The sequence below is a fragment of the Pseudopodoces humilis genome, chromosome 1 (genome assembly GCF_049639895.1).
Source record: "Pseudopodoces humilis isolate 2021_Gansu_Grassland_sample_001 chromosome 1, ASM4963989v1, whole genome shotgun sequence".
Lineage (NCBI taxonomy): Eukaryota > Metazoa > Chordata > Aves > Passeriformes > Paridae > Pseudopodoces > Pseudopodoces humilis.
In genome coordinates this window covers 120847202-120871867 of record NC_142200.1, presented here as the reverse complement: position 1 = coordinate 120871867, position 24666 = coordinate 120847202, and the positions used below count along the sequence as shown (strand labels likewise).

General features: G+C 36.9%; 1 protein-coding gene across 1 annotated transcript in view; it reads left to right on the top strand.

Moving 5' to 3' along the window:
• The first annotated feature begins 3885 nt into the window (after nt 1-3885).
• Nucleotides 3886-24666, top strand: part of LOC102108981 (dynein axonemal heavy chain 11) — a 75298-nt gene continuing 54517 nt past the window's right edge. The window contains 9 exon segments of the mRNA XM_088054355.1: nt 3886-4074; nt 4730-4890; nt 5724-5877; nt 5989-6131; nt 6804-6813; nt 7694-7831; nt 9961-10069; nt 10173-10345; nt 11721-11798. Of these exon segments, the coding sequence (XP_087910481.1) occupies nt 3886-4074; nt 4730-4890; nt 5724-5877; nt 5989-6131; nt 6804-6813; nt 7694-7831; nt 9961-10069; nt 10173-10345; nt 11721-11798 (1155 nt within the window).

The window sequence follows — 24666 nt, the reverse complement described above, 5'->3', positions numbered from 1 at the left end:
AGCTGATAATATCATTGAACTGCACCTTTGTTCTGAGCAAATTTCTAATTTACTTTGAAAATAGAAACATTTTGCCTAAGGAAGGTAGTAAATACTTTTTCCCTCCAGCTAAGACAAGTACAAGATGTTCAGCAAGAAGAGATGAGAGACGTTACAAATCCCAATCTGCCTTTGCTGGAAATTTAGCCACGTGGAAGTTGCATTTGTTTGGATTTTTGGGTTGTAGGTTTGCAGGAGTTAGAAATGGAAAAGGTCAATGAGATCATCAAGTCTATTCTTCTTCTTCTAGCAAGGATTGATCAAATTTCAGGCAAGCAATGCGTAGTGATGATAAGTAAGACTGAACGATCTATGGTGTCTGGTAGCTGTTACTGACTGAGCTGCTGACCCTTGCACAAGGCATGTTTTTGTAGCTATCCTTCTGTGTTCCTCTCTTGAACAATGACCTGCTAGGTTTTGTGACACCAATCTGTGTAAAAGCACAGGCACTTTGATGTATTTCAGAAGCTTCATACTGTGTTATCTACATGCCAGATGATACTCCTGGCCTTGGTTGCTATCCAGCCACAGCCATCAATTCTCTGAGTGCGCAGGTTTTTAGTGTGCCTCAGGCAAAACCTTTTTTTTGAAGGACTGTGAGTTGTAACAGAAGAATTGATATTTTCAGAGATGACGAAGGCTTGAACATGGAGCCTTTTCAAACACTATGGTAGGCCCTCATAGATTCTTCACCTAATTAAATCTCAGGGATTTGTTTCATCCACACATAAGGCAAGCAAACAAGTCTTCTGTTTTAGGTGTCAGGCAAAAGAGCATGCTGGTGTGTAGACAGTGATTTTCAAATTCCATGGTCTTTGGAGAGATGTGTGGCTACAAAAGGCATTTAGACCTTAATAGGCAATTTGTAAAATAAGCATTAGCCATAAATAATAACAATCTCAAGACTCCTCAGTTTTATATTGAGCATTGTCCTTTAGACTCTTCTGACAACTGACAGAAGTGTAATTAACTCCATTCACTGATTTATCATTTTGGCCCAGCTTTTCCCCATAAAAACCTTGTGTGTAGTAATCATGCAACAGTCAGAGATTCATCAGCTTTAACAGAGGCGTGATTAGCGTGATTGACACAAATCTTATGTAAATGGTTTCCTTATACATCTGGTATTTTTGGATGCAAATAGCCTGTCATCTTACCAAACTTTTTGACAATGTTACCGATCTTACATTTTAAGAGAATACAGAGGAGTATATAAATGTTGCCCATGGGATATACAGCACAGAAAAGAAGCATATTCTGTTCCATGACAAATGCAGACCTAATGATCAGATATGTTATGTGAAGTCTCCTTGAATTTTGCCCTATTTGGGATATGTAGATTAAATAGATACTTTCAATTGTGTGAAATGCTACTTTTAATTATATAAATTTGGAAAAATTAAGAAATAATAATAAACCCAGAACACTTTGTTACCCAATACTGTGTAATTTACTAATAATTTAATACATTTTCTGTCCTCCTCTTGTACATAAAATGTTTTTTAGAAGAAGTGTAGAGAGTACTGTTTGGAAGTAATGAAAATGGAAAAACAAGTATTAAAGGTCACAGTACTACTGATCAAGACTATGGTTGAATGTTGCATTTTTCATACTTTCTCTTCTGCTTTTTTTGCTTTGCCTTCTGTTATAGTTTCAGGTCCCCTCTGCCTTATGCTTTAGCACGCAGCTCTCCAAACCTCCAGCGCTCTCACACATCCCCTATCAGCTGAATGGGGTTTCAGCTGGTCCTGAGCCTCATCTTTGCCAGCTGGCCAGCCAGGATGTGTGCTAACTGGATAGTGCTAGGTCAGGGAGAACAGATCAGCAACTTCTGAGACAATAACTTCTTGTTCTCAGAACAGTGCTGAATGCATTCACATTGCATAAAATCAATGTTGCTTGTGGTTCTAATGATTGATTGTCGCGGCAGGGAGGCCCCAGATTGAATGCACAAGTGTATGCAGCTTGCCTCTTGGAGGTAGTTTCTCCAAGATACAGCTGTGTTTGAGCTCATGGAGACAAAAAAATACTGTATTGTCTGTGCTTTACCGTCTGGGCTGTGGACACAAAAACTCCCGACTTTCTTATTTGTAGCTCTAAGACAGTATGTCTGTGTTTAAGTGGATATGTAAAAAAATCCAATATCTGATATCTCATCTAAATCCTACTGAAAGTACAGTGACAGAAAATGGAGGGAAAATCCACTCTCATTTCAAGTTTGTAAAAAGTGCTGATGTAAAGAAAATCCTTTGGAAGATTAGTGAGATGGACTTCCTTTATTTTTAGTACAAAATATACCATTTATATTATGTGCATAAATTTATGCATGGTTGGGGATTTTTTTGCTGCAAAAGCTGAAGTCTTGGTTGCTATGCTTTGAGGAAACTGTACACAATGCAGTTCATCTCTGCTGCATGGAAGCCATCCTGGCCTGTGAAGAGAGACAGAGAGAACAGTGAGTTTTTGACCACCCAGCCCAGGTTGAACTTAGTGCTTTGCAAACCTCATGGGTTTTAGATGCAGAAATGTCATCCAGTAGGCTGAAAGAGAGCTTGGCAACAGCCCTGAAGGATTGCCACAAGAAGCAGGTATGGATATCTCCTTTTTGTTTCATTCAGAGAAAATAAATACAGTGTGAAAATAGTCACATAGTTTGCAAAATAAATGTTAAACATATTAACATATTACTATTATATATTTATTATTTTATATATATTATATTATTATTTATTACTATCATATTACTATAACATACTCAACAATAGTTTCAGTGCACCTACTGAAAAAAGAAACGTGGCTTTTTCTTCAGTTTCTGCTACCTCATGGGCATTTTTATCACACCTTAATTACTGGGGCTCTGTGGGATTGGTCTGAACTGAGACAAAAGCTAAAAGTGAAGATACTGCCACAACGGTGTGCTAAGAAAACAGAGTACACATTCAGTATGTATACAAATATTACATCTGTATATTTGTGTAAGGAAGCCAAAACTATTGGGTTTGTTTGTGTCAAACCAAGCAGTTTACATCTATGTTTAATTTTAGTCCCATTTCAGTAGGTTACCTTGTGCCATTTGATTTTTTGCTTTACCCTTTTTTACCTTAAACTTCTCCGGAATATCTCTTGCTGTGAGTAGTCTTTCTCTTTGTAAAAACTTTCAGTAGTTTTGGTTTTGTTTTTCAACATAGAATATCTGCTGCAGGGAAATACAAAATAGGAAAGATTTATTAATAGGAAATTTAAAGGGGTCATGAATATCTGACAGAAATGTCTAAATTTTCCCTGTAAGAGAAAAGGCATTATATCTTTCTATTGATATTTCTATGTATTTTTATATTTTTCTCTTTAGAATTGCATGCAGTAGCTGAGATTGGGGTTTTCCCCCCATTAATATGAAACCTGAATAATTCCATGGTCACTTTGTATTGCATAACTTTGTATAGGCACTTATATTGTATTTTGTTATCATCCCCTTATTGCTTTGTCTGTTTTTGAAATGACCTTTCCTGAAGGCTGTGTTTAGTTTGCCAATAAATGTTCTTGTACAATTAGTACAATTTGGCAAAGTCTGGTACATATCTCTCTGGAGATTATAACCACAGAATTTTCAGTTCTATTTCATGTACAACTTCTTATCCATCCATTCCTCCTACCCTGCCTAGCTGACCATCTGCAACATTTGAGCTCACCTGGATTCTTGTTGTTTTGGAGATGGTTCAGATTTCTGCTTAAACCAGGATTTCTTCTGGCATCTCATGTTGAATATAAAAAAAATGTACACTTACAAGCCAGTTTTTATGGTGAATTAGTTCATGATGTAGGCAGAACTGATTTCTAGTAGTAATAATGGTAGACGGTACTGGAAGCCATCTGGTTTTAGAGGCTCACATGAATCTTTTCAGGTCGCTGAGCTGGATGCTCCTCATTACCATCCTGCTCGGAGATCTTTCCTTGGGTGATCATGTAAAAATCATGGCCAATTGCACCGAAGCTGTTCATGGCAGAGATGTGTCAGCAAGCCTTCAAGCCCGGAAGGTGCATGCTTGAATCTCCCATAGTTTGCATCCGCAGTTTCTTCTGCCTTCAGTAATTCACAGTGTGTTTTGCTCTCCTTTCAGAGGCCTGTGCATCTCCAGAGCATCTCCTTTTCCTGTGGTGACCTTTTATAAGTGCAGACAACTGAAATTTTGAATGTTTATTTAAACCAAAGTGTTTATGTATAACTTCAGGTGAAACTAATGCTGTTGGTTTGAATGAACAAAATGTTTCACCGGATTGGAATTGAAATAGGAAAGAATTCTTATTTTCCCCCTGAGCCTCAGAAATGAAATGGCCTTTTAAGGTGGCATTCAGATAAGAAGGAGCAAGGCTTGAGGAGTAAAATGAAACTCATTGTGGTCAAAGTAAGGTCAGTTCCCTTACAAAGACTGCATTGTTTGTATGGAGAGGCCTTGTGTTCTGCTGCAATAGCTCTATTAAAATTACCTTCTATTACACTTACATCTGCATAAAAGCACAAATGCCTCGAGGTGCATCTAATCCTTTATAACAGACTGTAGTAATTATTAGTCATGAGTGTCTAGGAATGAGTTGTGAGACCTACTGATGACAGCTGCAACTTTGTGATGGGTGGCATTTATACCACCTGAATAGCTCCTACCTGGCACCATGACTCTTTGATGACTCTTAGGTCTCCAGTTCCAGAGCTTTTGCTTGGCTGTCACAGGTGTGTCAGAGATGGGATGATGGCCAGAAACCCTGCTTTGCCAACACTTGTGATGCTTGGTTTCAGTACTTTTATGAGTACTTGGGAAATACCCCTTGTTAAGTTATTACACCCTTGACTGACAGGTAATGACTGCTACAAATAACAGGGCCTGGTTTATCTATTTCAGTGAATAAAAAGTTAAATGCTTCTTACAAGTTCAGAGTTCTTTCTTACCTCATATGTATATTATGAGGTTATCAAGACACAACATATTTGAGAATGTATGTGCACGTAGGTGTGTGTACTTAAGAAATGGTATGATTTTAATGGCCACTATATTTATAATAACTGAAATATTTTTTGCATAACCTAAGCTATATATATACATTAATTGTCTAGTCTGAAGGGAAAAATATGATGAGCAGATCTTTGCCAAGCTTAATCATGAGTTTTCAGCAAAGTTTTTTTGTTCATTTGTGAAAGTCTACATCGGTTTATTTGTTTTTTTCACATCACCTACAGTGAAACTTTTTTCTTCAGGGCATGTTTTGGCTTCAATATGGAATTTCTTGTTAAAACAAGTGATCCAAAAAGATACACTCAGGCATCATTGTTTGCTTACTGCTTACAACCCTCAGCTGGGAGACCAAATTCTGGGGCTCAAGTTTTTGAAATAGGCAAAGCAGCAACTACAGCCTCCTGTTTCCTGTCCTATGTGATCACTGATAGGATCTTCCTTCTTGATAAAAAATGTTGTAGTTAGTTTGCTTTTCTAAAATAAGCACTTTCCTAGTAGTACATGTAGTACCATGATTTTAGATTAATATGGAAGAGATATATTTGTGGTTTAGGACATTAAATTATAATGAGAAAGTGGACTTGGAATAAATTATCCATGAAACATAAGAGTTATAAAAATGCTCCTGATGTTGTAGAAGTTCATTGCAATGTGAAGAATCCCTTTTCATATGTTAAGGTGCTGTATTACCCCAACCCACGCTCTCCACCTAGCAGTGAGTGGTGCGCCTGCAGCACCAGCTGGCACAGATAAAGAGACCTTGTAAGATTTAGGCTGTGCCCTTGGTATGACAGTGAAAATTTTCAACTCTCCAGAACACATGGATGACAAGGTGAGATATTCTGTTAAGCAGTATGGAGATTGTTGTTTAGCTTCTTTTTCATGTGAACTACATTGGAAACTGTTGCTGTCAAGAAAAAGATGCCAAATCTTTTAATTTTAGTCTGTAAGGAATATCTATAAAGGTTTGGTCCAGACAGGAGCTTGAGGGTGCTTTGAGGAATTCAATCATCTCTTGGTAGAAGTCTAGTCAGTACTGGCAGTACAACTAACGTCTATCCATGATAAAATTAGGAAGAAAAATAAGTGAGTATGTTAGGAGTGCTTCTTTGTCCTTTGCAGGCTATAAATACTGAACCCATAGTATCTTCCTCCAAAGTTCCTGTGAAACTATTTGTAAATGACAGACTAGATGGTAACACAAAATCATCTGTGTAATGTATTACCCAAAAACACCTTTCTCTTCAAACTGTAGGGATAAATGTGAGTAAATCCTGGTCCTACTAGATTACAATTTAAGTTTTGCTATTGAAACTGGTTCAAGTCCTACCATGTGAGATCATGGCATCCTATGGGTGAGAAGTTTGGAGGGATTCAACTTTGCAAGTCTCAGTGATTTCAGGACTTTCCAGTACTTCTGGGAAGTGTTTTTCCACTGTCTTATGTTTGCTTTTCTCCATTCACGTTTTTTTTTACTCAATATTGTCTCCTGGCCTTTTCAAACCCTCTGCATCCCTACTAGTCTCCTTTATTCTGTGTTTCAAAAGATGATTCTTCTTATTGACATGCTTCAGCCGCAGGCACTCTCTGTGGCTCTAATAGTCCAGTGTTTTCCTTCTGAATTCAATGCCAGACAGATTACTAAAAGCTGATGCCTACCAGTGAAATACCTCTGCTTGATAATGTCTAGTAGGTGTTCTTTTTTTGTAAGTAGTATATTTCTTTTAACACTTCTTTGTGTTATCGTTCTTTTAACAGATTTAACAGAGTTGGAATATTTATTACTATTGTCCCTGGATGTTCAGGTCAGACAGAACCACATGAGAACCTCAGGTTCCCCATTCATACTTAAATATGGCAAAATTAAAGCTGATCATTTGGTTCAGCAGTGTATTTCTGAAAGGGGGGAAAAAAGAAATATTTGGTTTTTTTCAGTAATAAGAAAGAACTCTGAGGGACAAATTTGCTGTTTTGTAACTGGCATGAACACGAAATTCAAGATCCCGTCTTTGCTAGTATGTAACTTAAGATTTTTAATGAGGAAATTGTGAAATTGTTTAGCAATGACATTATGATTTTGTGTTCCTTTAGAAATGAGATTTAATGAGATTTTTTTCATTTGTGTCATTAAAATTTCTGGGGTTTTGTTCTAAAAGTTTGAGCATTTATATTTAAAAAAAAAAACCAGTGAAACTTCTAAAGGCAACCAAGACTTCAAATAAAAGCACTAAAGCTCTCCCAGAAAAATTGAAGTGCTTTTCAAAAGGATGGCATTTTTAGCAATGGTGGTGTTGCACTTGACTTGCAGAGCCTGCGCAGCTGCTGGCTGTGCCCCTGTGATTGGTGGCAAGTGACGCCACTGCAGCCTGTGCCTGCTCTGAGTTTGGGCAGTACCTGCCTGTGTTTCTCAGATGCCTCTTTTGTGCAGCAATGTTATGGAATACTAACAATCAACAGTGCCTAATTAGCTCATTTTGCTTTGAACTGAGGTTCTTGTCAGCTTTGATTGACACTCTTAATTGTGACTCTCTTGAGCTCTGTTCTTAAAAATGTTTGCACACATTTGATTTAGCTGACTTATTCTTACCATGTTTATATACTAATCTGTGTATTTGTATTATGGGTTGTTTTTTTTCTTGCTCCCCTAGAAGCTGTGTCAGGTTGTCCCTGAGCTGGTCTCTGAAATGATGTTAACTGCTGAAGGGTTTATTGACACCTGTCTGTTAGCCAGGAAGTTCATCACCTCGTAATCCCTCTGCAGGGAGCTGCTCCCTGAACAGCTGAAGGTTCTTTGGGCTTCTGGATTTGACACATATCCATTAACACACACTCCTCCATAACAGTGCAGCTGAATTGTATAATAGTATATTATTGTATAATAGGAGGGACTTATGCATATTGTCTTACTGTCTTAAAGACACTTTAAATTACATGTCCATCCTTAATAAATTGTCAGACATGAATTTGGAAAAAAGTGCCCTTTCTTCTTACCTTTGGATGTTTGTAATGTGTTAATTTTGTATTAAATAACAGTACATCACCGCTTCATACCTGGGATGACTGACTACATTGTGCTGCTGTGTAATACCCATGTAAATACCTATCTTTTGGAGAAGAAAATAACAGAGTAGAAATTACTTTGAAAAATAGCATATTGTAATTGAATGAAGATATCTTTAAACTTTCCCCAGTAAAAACACTGGCAACTGTTTGAAAAAAAAGGGGTGGAAAAGCATTTCCAAATAATTTAATTATTATACTAGAAAGAATCTGTGTTCAGAAATATTACCTTAAAAATGCAAACCCTAGAAACTCTGATCTCTTCCATGTATGTATGCTGTTTTGATCATCTCCAGCTGTATAATTTTTCACAAGATATTCCTAATATTCATTTTTATCAATGGAATAAAAACTTGAAGAACCCTTCAACCTTAAGCCATAAACTCAAATAGCAGGCAGAGCCTTTATGAAATAAGAAACAACTTGATTTTCCTGCCTGCATAATTTTGAAATTATGTCTAAATATTCTGAAGATTTCCTGACACATTCTTGCAATTTTCTAGAGATAATGAAATTAAACCATGCATATCTAAAGATAATTAATACTGTTTGCTTCACTAGAACAAGGATTCCTTGAGTCTAATGATTACTTTGTCCCAGAGGCGTGTTCTGAATTGAAAAAAGTAATTTATAGCATTGGTTGCCACTTCATTATTAATTATAGTTATAATAATAATATTAACATTAATGTTTGAAGCAAAATCTGGAATGTTCTTTGTTTACTTTTTAATTCTCATTTGGTTTGCTTTTAATGGAAATGGGAGAAATCAAGTATCTCTGAGAAAAAATTCTGGGCTTCTGCACAAAATATCCAGCAGTTCTGAGAGTATTGCCCCAGTGTTGGGACTTTCAGAACTCTAAATATACCTTTGGGGCACGAGGATCCTAGCCTATGGAAACTGCTGCAGAAGGGTTATCAAGGCTTTCCTTGTTGTGAAGGGACTTCTGGTCCTGCCATACCATGGCAAATAAAGTCCTTGTACACTGGAAAAGCCACAAACCAGGCTGGTGTTGAGATGTATATCCTGCTCTTTAACACCCTTTCAGACAGAAAAACAACAAATTTTGGAAACAAACAAACAAAAGAAAAAAACTTCCCTAAATCTAACCAAAATCTTATTAAACACATTTTATTCCTAAATTTCCTGGTTTCATTATGAACTCTGTTTAACTTCTTTGCCCAGATGTACCATTTCTAAAATGTGGAGACTCTTTTTCAGTACAGATAACTGGCATCTTTATTACCTCAGAAATTTTTTTCTTACTGATCATGAACTTGAGTTTGAAAATTGAGTTTTCTTGAGTTTGAAAATTACTTTTTTTAAGTTATTCTTTGTGATGTATTTAGTGCATTTGATTCACACTTACAGAGTTACCACTGTCATGGTAGAGGACAGAGGCATGGCATCTGACAACTTAAAATGGTATATTTTAAGCTGTGAATTTGCTTCCAGTTCTGTTTTTGTTTTGGATTTTTTTGTTTGGTTGGTTTTTTTGCAGGGGGGGGTGTCTTTCTTTTTTTTGAGGGTGTGGGAAATTGATAATACTAATAGGCTATATTTATATTGAACTCCTAGGTGTAGCTGCTGAATGTGTTTTCAAACTTTACCCAGTTGGTAGCCAGTTAAGAATAGGGAACCAAATTCTGGAATACTGAAAATTAAATGGATATACAGATATATCTATATTTCAGCCTTTCATATTTTTTAGTCGATCTCTAAGGCTGACTGAAAGCCACTGAAAGACTGTGACTAAAAATGTCTTGTTTCACTCTGTGTAAAATTGTTTTCTTCACAAACATTTCCATTTAGCTTTATTTCATGTGCTAACATGACTGGTTAAAATGTTTTTGTAGAGCTGTTATCACTGGGAACTTCATACTATCAATTCAGTTTTGGTAATTGCAGGGTCCCTGAAACAAGGAGACAAGAACAGACCTGAAGATTGGGTAAAATATGTTTCTGGTGTTTTGCCTTTGAATAAAAACAGAATCCTAAAAAAAATTATTTAATATTTTTGTGATACATTGTTTACCCTCCTTTTCCATGTGTTTATATGAGCCTTAAGAGTTCAATTTGCATAAAATAGTGACAGATGATATCCCAATTTTCACAAGCCTGATCAGTGACCTGTTTCCAGCTCTGGATGTTCTGAGGACGAGGAACCTACAGTTTGAGCAGATGGTTAAACAATCTACCCTGGAGCTGTACTTGCAGCCAGAAGAGAACTTTATTCTCAAAGTAAAATAATTTGTTGTCTTTAATTATTCTCCTTAAGATTTTTGATCAAAATAATTGCCAGTGGGTTAGTTGTATTAGACAGGAAGATTATTTTTGAATATATTAAAGCACTGATAAATTGTCTCTCAATGAGTCAGTATTTCAAAGGCATTTCATTGTGGCAGTAATGTTCCTCAGTATGATAAATATGTCCATATGGAAACATGTGTCCTGTTCAGAAAAGCTGTGTACAGTGGCAATCTAGAGTGACAAAAATGTTCGTGCACAGTAAGAAAAATTTGTATTTGGCAGCAAATTCATTGTTGGTCAGATATTTCTAGTCAGGTAGAAGAGCAAGGGAAAAAAAACATAAATAAAAAGGTGTGTATTTGGAATGTACATGACTACATGTGACTTTTTTGTGTTCTGGCTTTTAGGTATAGTATCATGCATGTTGTGTTATACACATTAAATGTATGCATGTATACTCACAAGAATTAGTTGCCCATAAGCTAAATTTAAGCACTAAATTAGTTTAATTACAGACAGGATGAAAAAATGAAACATAGAAACACTGGTTAGTATACAGACCAAATAAAAATTGCATACATCCCCACCTTTCTTCAATGAACATCCACATCTGCTGTGTGTGACAGCACACCCCTTACCTTTATTGGGGTATGTTGGAAATAACAAGGCTGGTTGAATGTGACTGATCAGAAGATTTATAAAGGATTTTGTGGTCTTCTCTCTCTTGTTCCATTATGCTGACAGAAGGGTGAAAAACTAAAAGGTATGCCTTGGGGTAATGTGAACTTTGCAATCAGCCTTCTACAGAGTGCTTTGTTTCCTTCCAACTGGGTAAATCAGAAAACAAACACTAAGCATCATGAAAATGTTCCTGTTAGGCTTTGGAAAATCAGACAGAATATTCTTCACCAAAACAGAAATCCACAAGCAGCCAAACTATTTCTATTCTGTGACTCATAAAGGAGACTGACTTTGTATTTTTCTGAGTTACAGCTGTACAACTGATTGTGGAATCTGATCTGCTAAAGCAGTGGCAAAATTGTGATAACTGTTCTGTGTACTTGGGTTTTCACAGTCCTGCTGGACTGTGTGGCAGTCTGGCAGAATAGGATTTGTTCTCACTTGGTGAGGTAACTGCTTTAACTCCTTTCCACTAACTCTCTTATCATTTTCTGAGAGACTGTGTTGCTTGATGCAGCATTAGCTTTGCTGAGGCAAATCTGCCAAGAAAGTACAAGCTTATTTTTTCCTATTAAAGGGAATAAGAATGTGGAGGGTGAAAAAAATCTTGTGAATAATTATCTCTGTGATAAGACCTACAGCAGGAGAGGAAAGGTGCTCATTGTGTGTCCCTCCTGCATGGTAGGATGCTCAGCTAGAGGAGCAGCCAGCAGTGTGTCCCTCAGTGTTTGTGGTTGGAATTGCAGGGAACGGAAAGGGCAAGGTACCTGCCTGCCTGTGTAGCATGTTTTCCATCTCTCATTGTAAAGAAACTGCCACAGCTCTCACATAAAAAATTCTTCATGTTGCCTTTGCCTGAGGCTGCAGGGTAATGACACTCTGCTGAGGGCACTCGGTCAGCCATATGATGAGCAATAGAAAGCTCAAATGTTGCAAGCAAATTCTACATTTTATGTGTTGTTTGCATGTCCCAAAGGACAGTTAATCATGGCATGAAGTAATGAACATTCAATTTGACAGATAGACTAAGTAATACTTTGTTCTGGAAGGAGAAGCAGGATGTTTTAATTAGGCTTCTAGACAGACATAATGGAATTTCTTGCCAAAACACTAGACAAATAATTCTAATACATAATGCTTGCCTATTTCTGCTACTAACTGTTGGCAGCTGCATAGATTTTCTTCTCCATTTAACACTTTCTATTAGAATTTAGTGCAGAATACAGCTATTTCAGACTGGGACTCTCCTTTCCTATCCTTAGGCTTAATGGAAATTTGGGACTAAACTAGCACAGAGACAAGAGTAAATTAATATAAAACTGTCAGCTGAGTGAAGGGATTCAGTCAGGGATCCAGTTCAGGAAAAAGTCCAAAATTCCTACTATGTGAAAATGGTGAAATTAGTGTCACTAACATTCACTCTGTTCCTTCTCTTCAGGTTCTGAAAGTTCATCATCACATGTATGTGGACACAAAAGAAATGCCCATTTGGAATGAAGTTAATGCAGAAGTTCTGACAGCTGATAAACTGTGTGGCTTTATACCCCAGGAAACCTGAAAGTGGAAAGCTGGCAAGAAACAGATGTGCTCTTGCTAGGATATCATTCTCCATCCAAAATGGACAATACAAACATGTAAGAGACAGAATTCTTCCATTTTTCTGAGGTTATGATGTAACGAGTGGTGAGTGCAGAGCACTGGTGGCTCTGGAAAGGCTGGAGGGCAGGATGCTGGTAGACAGGAAGTATTTACCTGAACAGTGCTGATCCAGCTGCCTTGAAGGGCCTGTTATTTCCTCCCCAGACCCATGGTACCTCCCTTATCTCACCCATATCATTAAGACTAATGAGCAACTCTCTTGTAATAAAAACAGAAATAGGTCATTATTACATAAAATGCAATATATTTTTTTCTGTATTTAATTTTGCTGTATTGAGTGTTCACTGAATTTTTTGTTATTTTAAATAGCCACCTAATAAGCAAAGAAAACATGGGTTTGATGTTACAAAAGTTTCTTGTTTCAGTGATGTGTCATCTTCTGAAGTTTTAATTGCAGTGCAATGTTGTTGAAGCACTTAAGTGATAAGATTCTATTGAAATATAATTTTCAGTTCACCTATCATCTTCTCCGAGTGGACAAGCCAGAATTACCCATGAGGGGCCAGAAAGGTTTGTTTTAAATAGGGATACAGATTCTGTGTGCTATGAATGCTAACAAGGTGAGCCGTTGAGACACAGTTACACTGGCTCCCTCTCTACCTGTTTTCCCATTTTCTTCTTCCTCTATTTTCTGGTGACAGTTTTGCAGTGTGCATTCCCTTTTTCTTTTATTCTTATAATTTCTTTGCTTTTCACTATTGCTAAGTAATATTTTAGTAGCTAATTAATGCTTTTATGTCTTGCCTATTTGGCATCGCAAAAAGCCTTAAGTTAGCCTATGAATACTGTAATGCTTATTGTGCCTCCTAGATGTGAGCTGATGTAATTCAAGATATCAATGATAAGATTATTGAAACTGGTATTTGGAAAGTCTCTCAGTAAAATACATTTAAGATTGACGTCCTTGAATCACTGTACTATGGAAGGCTAGTGTAGAAAACCTGAATCAGTCAGTCTAAGTGCAGTAGGATACAGACTTCTTCTTTCCTTCTTATTAATTATACTACTAAACCAATTTTGTGGGCCCTCTGAAATGCTGTAATGTAACAAAATCCAAATCTGAGATCTGAGTGTAACACTTGGAAAGGGATTGGAGTTTTATGCTTTCCTATCTTACAAACTTAAGCCCTAATAACCCTCTGGTTACTCAGCAAGGTGCCTGGTGGAGTGAGCCATATAAACCAACTTTATCTGAGAAACAAAAAGTGGCTTTTTCAATAAAAATTTTTGAGCACCTAAATTTAGAGTCCTGCTCTGAATCATCTTCTAATTATTTCCATTGACCTTGAGGAAGATTTTTCCCTCCTCTGCATTTACTTGCTTTCAGGAGAACTCACATCAGCAAAGCAGGCTCGTCACCCTTTGAATTAATTTAACTCTAACAAGCTCATACAAGGTCAAGTAAAATCTTTTGAATTTGTTGTCCCCTGTGATTCTGGTAAAAAACTCTAGGCTTGTTCAAACAGTGTTTGTTTAACTTGCTCAAGGAATAGTGTATGCATTGTGTTGCAGATAATCCTCTGTGGGACTGTAATAAACATGATTGTGCTGACCACGTTCTTGTTAAACAATACATCTTAACTTCGTTTTTCTGAAAAGTTTACTGATGATTTCTAGGTTCTGACCCTTACAAGCAATGCATGTGTGCCTATGACTCTGCCAATGTGGCTGCTGTTTGAGGTACATGTCTAAGAGCTGCTGCCCCAGCTACAATATCCAGAGCTGGTATTCATCTCCCGAGACCCCAGGACCTGGAATAGAACCTGCAAGCATCTGATAATATTGGCTGGCATTTTTAACATCCAATTTGAAGATTAATTGGTATAAACTCCATTATTTATACTAGGTCTTCCTTCTAATTTTTATTCTGGTAATTTATTATTTATTTGGTGGCCACATATATCCTCAAATAGGCATTTCAGAGAATTTTGCCATCAGTTAAGTGGGGTATTTTCCTCTGTGTCCTGCTTAATCAGAGCAGTAGTGTGGAGGGCTGATCCTGGTTGAATGCCAGGTTCCCACCAAGCCACTGTTACTCCCCCTCATCAGCTGGACAGAGAGAAAAATATGATTAAAGACTCTTGGGTTAAGATAAGGACAGGGAAATTAAATACTCAGCACTCTGTCATGGGCACAACAGACTCATCCTGGACAAATTCATTTTATTTATTACCAACCAAATCAGGGTAGGGTAGTGGGAAAAAAACCCCAACTCTTAAAAATACCTTCCTTCCACTCCTCCCTCTTTCCCAGATTTTTTTGGACCTTTTATCCTTAGTAAGAGAAATTCAGTCTCCAGGTCCATTTAAATCATTGAGAATTATGCCCGCTGCAACTTGTACACCACAAACTGAAGATTTAACCTTTTCCTATGGCCACATTTATACACAGATAATTTTTTTTTTCCAACTAAATTAGCTTTACACAAACAAAGTGTATGAGATCTAGAGGAAGCAAATCACTTCATCACCTTTCCACTATGCTCTTGAACAACTTGCAGAGTTATATTTGTGGAAGACAAATTGTAGAAGGTATGATAGTAAGATACATACCTGTCAGTGGAAGAATAGAAAGCATGAGCTGTTAGTTGAGATTGCCTCAGTTTGAAAGTATGGTTATTTTTGCACTTTTTTTCAGTGTGTTCTGCATAGGATATTCTCAAGTGAGTCATGGTGTTATGGTTGCATTAACCTGTATTGTACAACTTTTTAATGCTTAGATGAGTAGGAATTTTCCTGGGGAGATTAGGAGTCTATGGATGTAGAAACATGGATCTGGTGATCAAAAGATATAATCCATTATAAACTCTCCTGTTGCCTTTGAGGGTTAATATATGATAGGAAAATACAGAGTTTAGAAATGAAGTAGTTATCAGGCAAGGAAGCTTTTAGGTGCTCACAGTAAATAAAGCTGTTTACTGCCAGCTGTTTGTCCAAATGGTTTTAGGTAAGGTGAAAGCCAGGCCACAAATTACATTGAAATAATTGAGAAATTAAACCACCTACATCTTTCATCAGACTTTGCTTTTCTTACAGTTATGGGGAGACTTGTGTTCTGTAAAGCCAGAGGTGGAACGAATGCGTTTCAGCTACAACCAGATTTCAAAAGCTTCCTGTTAGAAGAAGTTGAATAAAATTTTTCATAAAATATAAAAATACTAAATAAAAAGTAAAAATACTGCATAAAAAGTTATCCACTAAAAAAAAAATTTTAGTAGTTCTTTGAGAATTAAAGAATGGTGTATCCTGTTTCATCACTTTCTAGAATTTAGTCCTAGCCAGAGAGAGAAACAGAAATTACAGTTTCCTTTTAAGAGTAAACTGTAATGTATTTGATGGAATATTTTCCTTTTTAATGTTAGTCAATCTTTGTTCACACATTTTAGACTGTACATCTCCAGTAGTTTATTGATTTACTCGCAATAAAAGGCAAAGTAGTTTTGCTTGCTGGAAATGCTGGAGTAGGAAAAACAGTGTTTGTAGGCAATAGGCTTGGTGCTGTCTCTGAAGACGAGCTCCAGACCAACAATTCATTCTACTGCCACACAACACCAGCAGTGCTCCAGAGTAAGTTCCATGCAGATGTGAGAAACTTATCTTCCCTCAACAGCAGTGATAAAATATATTCCACAATGATTAGAGTCTTTTCACAACCATTGGCTACTGCTCTTGTCTGGGACTTTGCAAAGTTCATTTCTTTGCAAACTGGAAAACTTTGAAAGTTGTGCCAGGCGAGGGGAAAAGAGGAGGATGAAACTGCTTGATGCAAACTGGAACTGACTGTGCTCCCAAAAGCTGCTGTCTGATTGCAGATGAGAAAATTTGGAATTTCCTCTGTTCACCAGAAGGCTTGAGCCAGCTTCAGCATAGCCTGGGTATCTCTGCATGGTGCCTGTAGGTGTACTGAAACAGACAGTCAGAAGTTGAGTTTACTTTTGCTAGGTACCATAAAACATCCAAGGAGGGTTAATTCCTGTCTGGTGGAGTTTGGAGTCTCTGTAGATGAGATGGATGCAGATCAAGGGAAATGTTAATATAACACACAAACGGAGAGGGCTGTATGTATGTATGGACAAAAATATTATACTAGTGGTAGATTTTGGAACAAGAAGTCAGGTGGTGGAAGGAAATAGGTTCATAAAAGCTGTCTGTTTTGCTCTTCATGAACAACACCATCAAGGGAGAGCTCAGCTATCAGTGGATGTGCCCTCTTTGCCATCCCTCTTTTTTATCCTTCCTGTAACTTGAACAGGAAACAACTATTAAAAAAACCCTATGTGCCCTCTTTGCAGTACAACTTTTCATGCCATGAAAAACACTAGAGAAGTAAATTAATACATTGGCTTGTCCTTTTAAATGTCTGGGAGAAGATGCCAAAAGATATTTTCAGTTTTAAAAAACTTTCTATGATTTTAGAGGTCTTCAGATAAAATCTTTAGAAGAATTTAAGTGTGTTTGATACGTAATTTAACTGCTTTTTTAATCAGTTGTCTAATTTTCCAGCCAATCTACACTGCTGCTAATGGATTACATTTTTACCTGTTTTAAAAAGGTAGGTATAAATCAACAAATCTTAATTGAATAAGCTTTCACCATGTTTTTTCTTTTGTCTTGTGTTAAATTCTTCTGTATTCACGTCAGATAAAGACCATTTTGTCTTCTTTATCCCTTAGTTTATTCTTTGAAGTGTTTCCAAATTCACATTAACATCGAATCCTGCATTAACAGAACTTAATTGCCTTTTTGCCCATCAAAATGAATGCAAATATTAGGAGAAAAGAAATTTGCTGTGCATCAGAGTGAGATCATGAGCTGTTGTACACTGTCATAGCTCCTTTAATGGGGAATCAGCCTTAAAAGGCTTCAGAAATTCTTTTGATCAGGGAGGGATTTTTCAGCTAATGACTGCCACTCCAGTAGCAACCATGGCCATGGTTCAAGAGTACAAAAGCATAACACTTTCCATTGCAAAGAGAAGATGAGGAAAGGAGCTCCTGGGCAGCAAAGGCTGTGTCTTCTTGCAGGAAACTTCTTAAATAAACCAGAGATGTGAAGTCAACATCACAGAGGCTTGTTCTCCAAGAGTGTTACACCCACAAATAGTCTTGTGGCATAAAATTTGAAAGTTTATGAACCTGTAAGGATTTGATGTGAAATTTTAGTAGTATTCCTTCACATTTTAAGTCAGTGTTGTAAGCCACCCTGCTACTTCTGTAAGCCAGCCATGCTCCTTCTAAGAAAAATTAAGACATATACAAAGCAGTGGATTCATCTCATTGTCTTTCTTCTGCCCACTGCTCTTCAGCTAAGTTCCTCTTGTTAAGTGCTCTTCTACCAAGCCCCTCTGCTAATCGCACCAGGTGAACTGCATGACGATCCAGAAACAAGTATATCGTGTTCCTTTCCTGCTGTGTTTACAGCATTGTCTCGGTGAGCTGTGACAGAATGATTTTGTACTGTCATGTGTACATCAAAATGATGGCCCCTTGCATTATTTTTGTGTTTGTGTGCACCGATATTTTCCTCCTGGAAAATGCATTCAAGTGATACACTGAAGGGCCTTCATGTATCTGAAGCCATCACTCCAAGCAATTATTTGGAACAGTCAAATTGTGGATTGTTTTCATAATGGAGAGTCATTCACAGCAAATTGCACAAATGAGCAATTTAAATTAAGTCTTAGTTCATAAAAAAGAGCTTAAGAGATGAACTTGTTAAAGTACAGTGATTCAGTACCATTCATTGCTGTGTTCTTTCCACAGTTCAGAGGTTAAAAGATTTTTTCTCACTGATCATATCACTTTTAATCTGCAGTATTTTCTGTCAGTTCTCATCTTATCTATAGCCACATAACTTCTTTTGAGGTATCTGCTAGAGTGGGTGAGATTAGCATGTAGTGTAGGGTTTTATTTAGCATTCCCCAAGGCATATGACTCATCCGCTCTGCCTCTAGAACAGCAGAAAATTTCAAAATGTTGCTTGATGGAGGCATGTTCTGATGCAAACTAATATTGGTACATTAATTCTGGGGTCCCCAATAATGCTGAAGTCTGGAACGCTGCCACAGAGAATAAAAATGTGCAATATTTTTTCCTAATTCTGGACATTATTTAAAATTTAGATAAGGCTAAGGATCAAGAGGGATGATTCCTAATTTGGGGTTTAAAATTATGGGTACACATTGAGCTAAAAGACCAAAATTGTCTTTTATACAATTAAGAGGCTTTAAGCCTTTCATATGCGCATAGTTTCTGCAAAAAGTTTTTCCCTTCTGTGATAAGAAATCAGGGTAAGTGCAGCCACAGCTTTTTCCCCCCAAAGCTTATGATCTTCCAGTTTCAAATATGTTGAGGTTCTCCATTTCTGTCCTGTCTTCCAGCACACCTTCAGTCTTTCTCTGCTTGTTTTACTTCTCCAGCCAATAACCATCCTTTCAGCTGACTGACTAGACAGGAATGGCCTTGGAAGCACTTGCTACCTTTGTTGAGTTCACCAGTCAAAATCACTGTTGAGGTTTGCAGATGATTCATTTCACTGCAAAATCTATGACAATACTTCTGTAGCCCTTCTGGAAACTGCTTGCAGTGATGTATTTGTTTATCCTGCTTTGCCCAAGGAACTAATAAGTCTGATGGGTGTCAGGACCGTGGCAGTGCTGTGATGTTCAGCTTTCAGCTATCCCTGTGCAAGCGCAATTTCTGTTTCCTACAAACTCTCATGAACACGTTGCCCAGTTTTTAAATAAGCAAGACAAGTTTAAAACCATATACTTATGTTTCATTCTCTTTTTTTTTGGCCATCCCAAAGTATTTTAACACACAGTGCAATAGAAAAAAAATTTTAAATATCTGTAGTGTGCATTTTTTCCTCTTCTACTTATTATACATAGAACTGATCTTTTTTTTTTTAAATACATATAGGCATTTCTTATTGACAAATATTAAAGTCTTATTAAATTCTGGCTTTCATCATCTCAAAATCAATAGCAGGTATATCCCAAATTCATTACATTATTGACTGAACAAAAAAAATCTGGGTTGGATGTACAAAACTTTTGAGAAATACCTTTTCTCTTGCAGAACAGTATTGAGTTTGCATTAAATTCTCTGATGTGCTGCAGGGATTTTAACCACTGTACTCCCTAAATTTCATAACCTCCTTTGGTTCAAATCCCAGCTCTGAGACAAAGAATTTAGGCTGCTTGTTGAAGGTGAGAGCCTCAGTCACATACTGCAGTTTTCCTTGAAGTCCAACTATTACTGTGATTTTGTTTTGTGCAATAATAGCAAAATATTCCTGTGATAATTTGAACAAAAAAAATACACAACCTAGGAAGGAAGATTTAGTTTTCTACTTCTACTTTAATAAATTCCTGATGATTTCTGCAGGTTTTTGTTTCCATGCACAATATTGAAAGAGTGCAATTAGAAATCAGACTTCTGTGAATGTTGAATCCTGTCTTAGGTATCTGTGGAATACTTCACTAAGTGGCAAAAGTTGAGGATCACATTGTACCAGAGTTCAGCATTATAATAATGCTTAACAAAAGTTGTGTTCCTCTGTGTTTTCAACATGACTTAGCAGCTTTCTGTAGCTATTTTTTTCCCCTTGCACATCTAAGGGAAACAGTGTAGTTGGATAAGAACTGCAAAAACTCAAAGTTTATGTCTCAATATTTTACAGTTCTGATGAATACATAAGGGCATTTTAGTTAATTTGTTCACTGTCTTAGTAAATTTGTAACCTGATGGTCTGCAGTGACCATCGTGTGACCACCACATTTGGGGGAACAGGCAGAAGTTTATTACAATCACCTTAATGTGCCTTTGTCTGGGAGATGACATTGCATTAGATTCCTGATTAAATGATATCTATCATTCATATTTTTGCACTTTATGTATTTTGGTAAAGATCTTATTTAATCCTTCCCAGGAGAAGGAGAAAATAATCTACTCACTGATTAATTTTTTGAGTGCCAGGATACCTGGGGATTTCACACTCAAAGCATTTCAGTTTCAAAGGATGCAGATGGATATGCTGTGAAATTTTCAAAAGCTGTGAAGTAGTCAATCAACTAAATCAACACGACTTTTCTGGGATTCAGAATCCCAGGGTGATATATTCTCAAATACTATCTGTGAGTTTCACTGATTGCTAAGGCCTTCAATAGTTAAAAAAAACCCCAACCTTGTACATGGTGAAATGTTCCATCAATTTTAGCCAGCATGATTTTGAATTCTTCATTTTATTTAATTTCAGTGTTGCTTCATATGGTTATAATTCTTGTGTCTTTCTATTACATTTGAGGGATGTTTGGAAAAAAAGCTGGAGGAAGAACATGGTCATACCTATGTTCCAGTAAAACAATGAGAAACTTTTCTATTTTGTTGGTGATTTGAATATGCCTGAAGTGGATAGATATGGAATGGTTCAGCCTCATGCATTGATTTGTCAGCATACTAATCATAATACTGGTGAGCTTTTGCTTCTTAATGTTATGATATAATTTTTGTGCTGTGGTCCGTGATGACAACCCTAAACCACAGAGAAAATAGAAAGCTTTGAAATTAATTGATTAAAGAGAAAAGCATGTGCTCTTGGGAGGTTATAAACTGTTTTAGAAAAGAGAAGCAGAAAGTGAAGGGGCTATGGAGTCTTGGAAGGAAAGTGTCCTTCAGCTGCTTTTGATGGAGCTGCTGGACATTGGCCCCACTGATGGACTATAGAGAGCAGGGGTGGCTGAGATACAGAAACTGATTCCCTAAATTGCAGGTGTTTCACCTGGAACACCTGTTTTCTTCACCTGTAAGGACAACAGACAAAATCCATAGAAACTTTATGATACTGGTTCAAATGAACAGTCTTTTTCTGCCATGAGAATAAAAACATAGAAGATGGCCACTGAAGGATAATTCAGTTGATTTGGACGATTAAGATAGTTACAGAATCACAGAATCTCAGACCTGTTAGGGTTGGAAGCAACCTCTGGAGATCATCTAGTCCAAGATGTCAAAGCAGCGCTGCCTAGAGTAGGTGACAACCTTCTTACTTTCCAAATGACAATTTAATTTTTTAATTTCAATATTGAAATATATTGTATTCCTTCACCACAACAAAGTTTCCAGTCCAAAATCAACAGATTAGTGTTTTAGTTCATTCTGTTACGGAAATACCAATATTCTGTGTAAATACTTCACTGTTATCATAAATACGTGTTAGATTCTTGTTCAGATACAAGCATGTCATCTAATATGACATGAAGAAAATATGTGACTTACAGAAAAAACAATTTGAATGATTTGTACCGTTCTTGCATCTTTTAATGCAGATGAATTGGATAATTTTTTTCACTGGGTCATCCTTCCTCTCATGAAGGAATGGCACCAGGCATCAGCTGAATACCTTGTTAAGCAAAAAGATGTAAAAAGAAAAAAAAAAAAGGAAGTGACTACTCAAATCTGAAGCATCTCTGGCTTGGAGAAATCAGTCAGATCTAATTTGGTGACGTGCAAAGCTAATGTCTCAACGCTCTCCTGTTTTCTTCCCAAAACTATATTCTTTTTGAGACAGGAGAACTTTTATTCTTTAACAAAGATTTCAGAGTTAAGATCTCAAAATCCCTAGTGCTTAAAAGGTTGGGTGCTTCTTTCTTTTGAATGGTTTTGAATTTTTTAAAACAAAACCTAGCCAAAAATTCAAAATTTCAATTTTTACAAAAGAGATAAAATCAAGAAAGATGTTGACCCTACAATTCAGGAATTTAATATAACTGCTTAAGAATTCTAAAATAGAGCAAAATTCATTGCAAACACATGGAAAGTAAGATAACACATTATTTTATGAAGTTCTGGGAAGAAAGAATTTGTTGGTTTGAGTAGGGAGTAACTGCATTATTCATGAGTTTTCCTTTTACAGTATTTCTTTCAAAGACCTGCTTGTCCTAGTTGAGATGTACACTAAAGTCTAAAGAAACAAGATTGTCTTCCCATCTGGACAAAAAGAATACAAATTGCCAGCAACTCCAGAGCCCTTTTTTCTTTTTCTCTCTCTTTTTAAATTTTTTAGGTAGCCACCTTTTAATTCACCAGTTGTGTCATATGGAGAGCCAGAAAGAATATTGGATAATGCAGCAAGCAGAGGAGCACACCCCCTTATACTCCATGATGGTCTTTTCTGTTTTTTTTCTTATTGACATGAGCTAATTTTCCCCTTCTCTGTGATGAGTGATGGTTGTGTGCATTCTCAAAATGATTTGTACTTCTTTTGACCATGCTTTACTCATCTCCAGGTGTGTTTGGAGCCAGTTTGATTACAAAAAACCCCTTACTATCAGAAGCTTTGTAAAAATGTGGTATCTTAATTGCAACAGAAAATTTGAACAAAATATTATCTGATGGAAACTGTGTGATTATTCTGAATTTTAAAATGTCAATCCCAATTGGATGCTTCCATGGATATTTATAATCCAGATTTCCTGTAGGACAGAACTGTTGATTGTTCAACTGAGGTTAAACCTGGAAATGTACAGTGCTTCAGTGTTTTGTAACTAATATTAATCAAGTTACAATTTCTTTCTCAATTATGATAGGCAGAAGCTAACTATCAAATAAATTCATAATTTTCAGTATGTTGTCTATATGAATCTAGCTGCTCACAGCTTCATTATCAAGCCTGAGCTGCAGCTGGGGTTTGAAATGTCATATTATAGCAATCCTGTATTTAATACATGAAATAATTTCTATTTAGCTTTCCACTACAATAGGTGGCAGATGAAAGGGAGTAGGAGAAAATATAGTGTTAGAAATTTAGTACAGGTTGAAAATCTTGCTGTTCTTATAGCTAAACAGAAAGAGACACACTGGATTTATTATGGCATTGAGAGTTCCCTGAATTGCAGTCTCCTGTGGTCATTCACCTGTCAGATGTGCCCTTGGGGCTCATAACCAGACATGCAACTGCTGTGGAACTGCATCAAGGATGAGGCTAGAAATGAAGTATTTTCTGTGACACACAAGTGGCTGTGTGCTCAGCAGGCTGTGTTGTCATTTAACACTTCATTGACTCTTATCTGCTGTCTGATGCTGGAGAATCTTCATCTCCTTTTCCTTTTTTATTTTCAGGGATATTTTGCAGTATTTGCCTCCAACTTGCTCTGGACTGAAACCAGGGAATCTGAATTGAAATTCAGATTCCCTGATTACCATCTACAGAAAGATAGTTTGCTTCCACTTGCAGCAACAAGCTTTTGTTCCACCAGTAATCAGGAATGTTTGAGCCATAGTACAAGCAGACATATGTCTTCACCAGGCAGGGATTCAAAACTTCCCACCAACTGATACAAAGCTCCATTAGATCTTTAATATGTGAGACCTCTCCAGCAGCTTTCAGGTCTATACCATGGGCTAATGTACCTGACAACACTATTATTGCTGATCTTTACAGTCTAATGGTGGATGTTGAACTGTGGGCTGATGAAGAACAGATACTTTTTGTACAAAGCAGAAGATAGTCCCTTCCCTAATGTGAGCATGGTCAGGTAGAGCAGATGGGTAGAAAGCCAAGACAGAAAATGTATTTAGTGGAAACAGAGCAATGGTTGGCAAAGTTTGCTGTGTTTACTTTTTTGGTTGGTTGGTTTTGGAGAAGAGAAGGTCAGCATTTCAAAGGGTAAAACAACTTTTGTAAGACTAGGTAGAATAAAACAGATATTGAGGAAGTTCTGAAACAATAATCATATAATCACAAAATCATTTGGGTAGCAAAAGACCTCATAGATCAATGACACCAACCATTAGTCTAGCACTGCCATATCCACCCTTAAAACACGTATCTAAGTGCCACATCTACACATTTTTTAAATACCTCCAAGGATGGTGACTCAACTGCATCCCTGGGTATCCTGTTCCAATGCTTGACAACCCTTTCTGTGAAGCAGGGTCTTCAAAGGGTAGCTGAACACCAGAGCTGAGATTA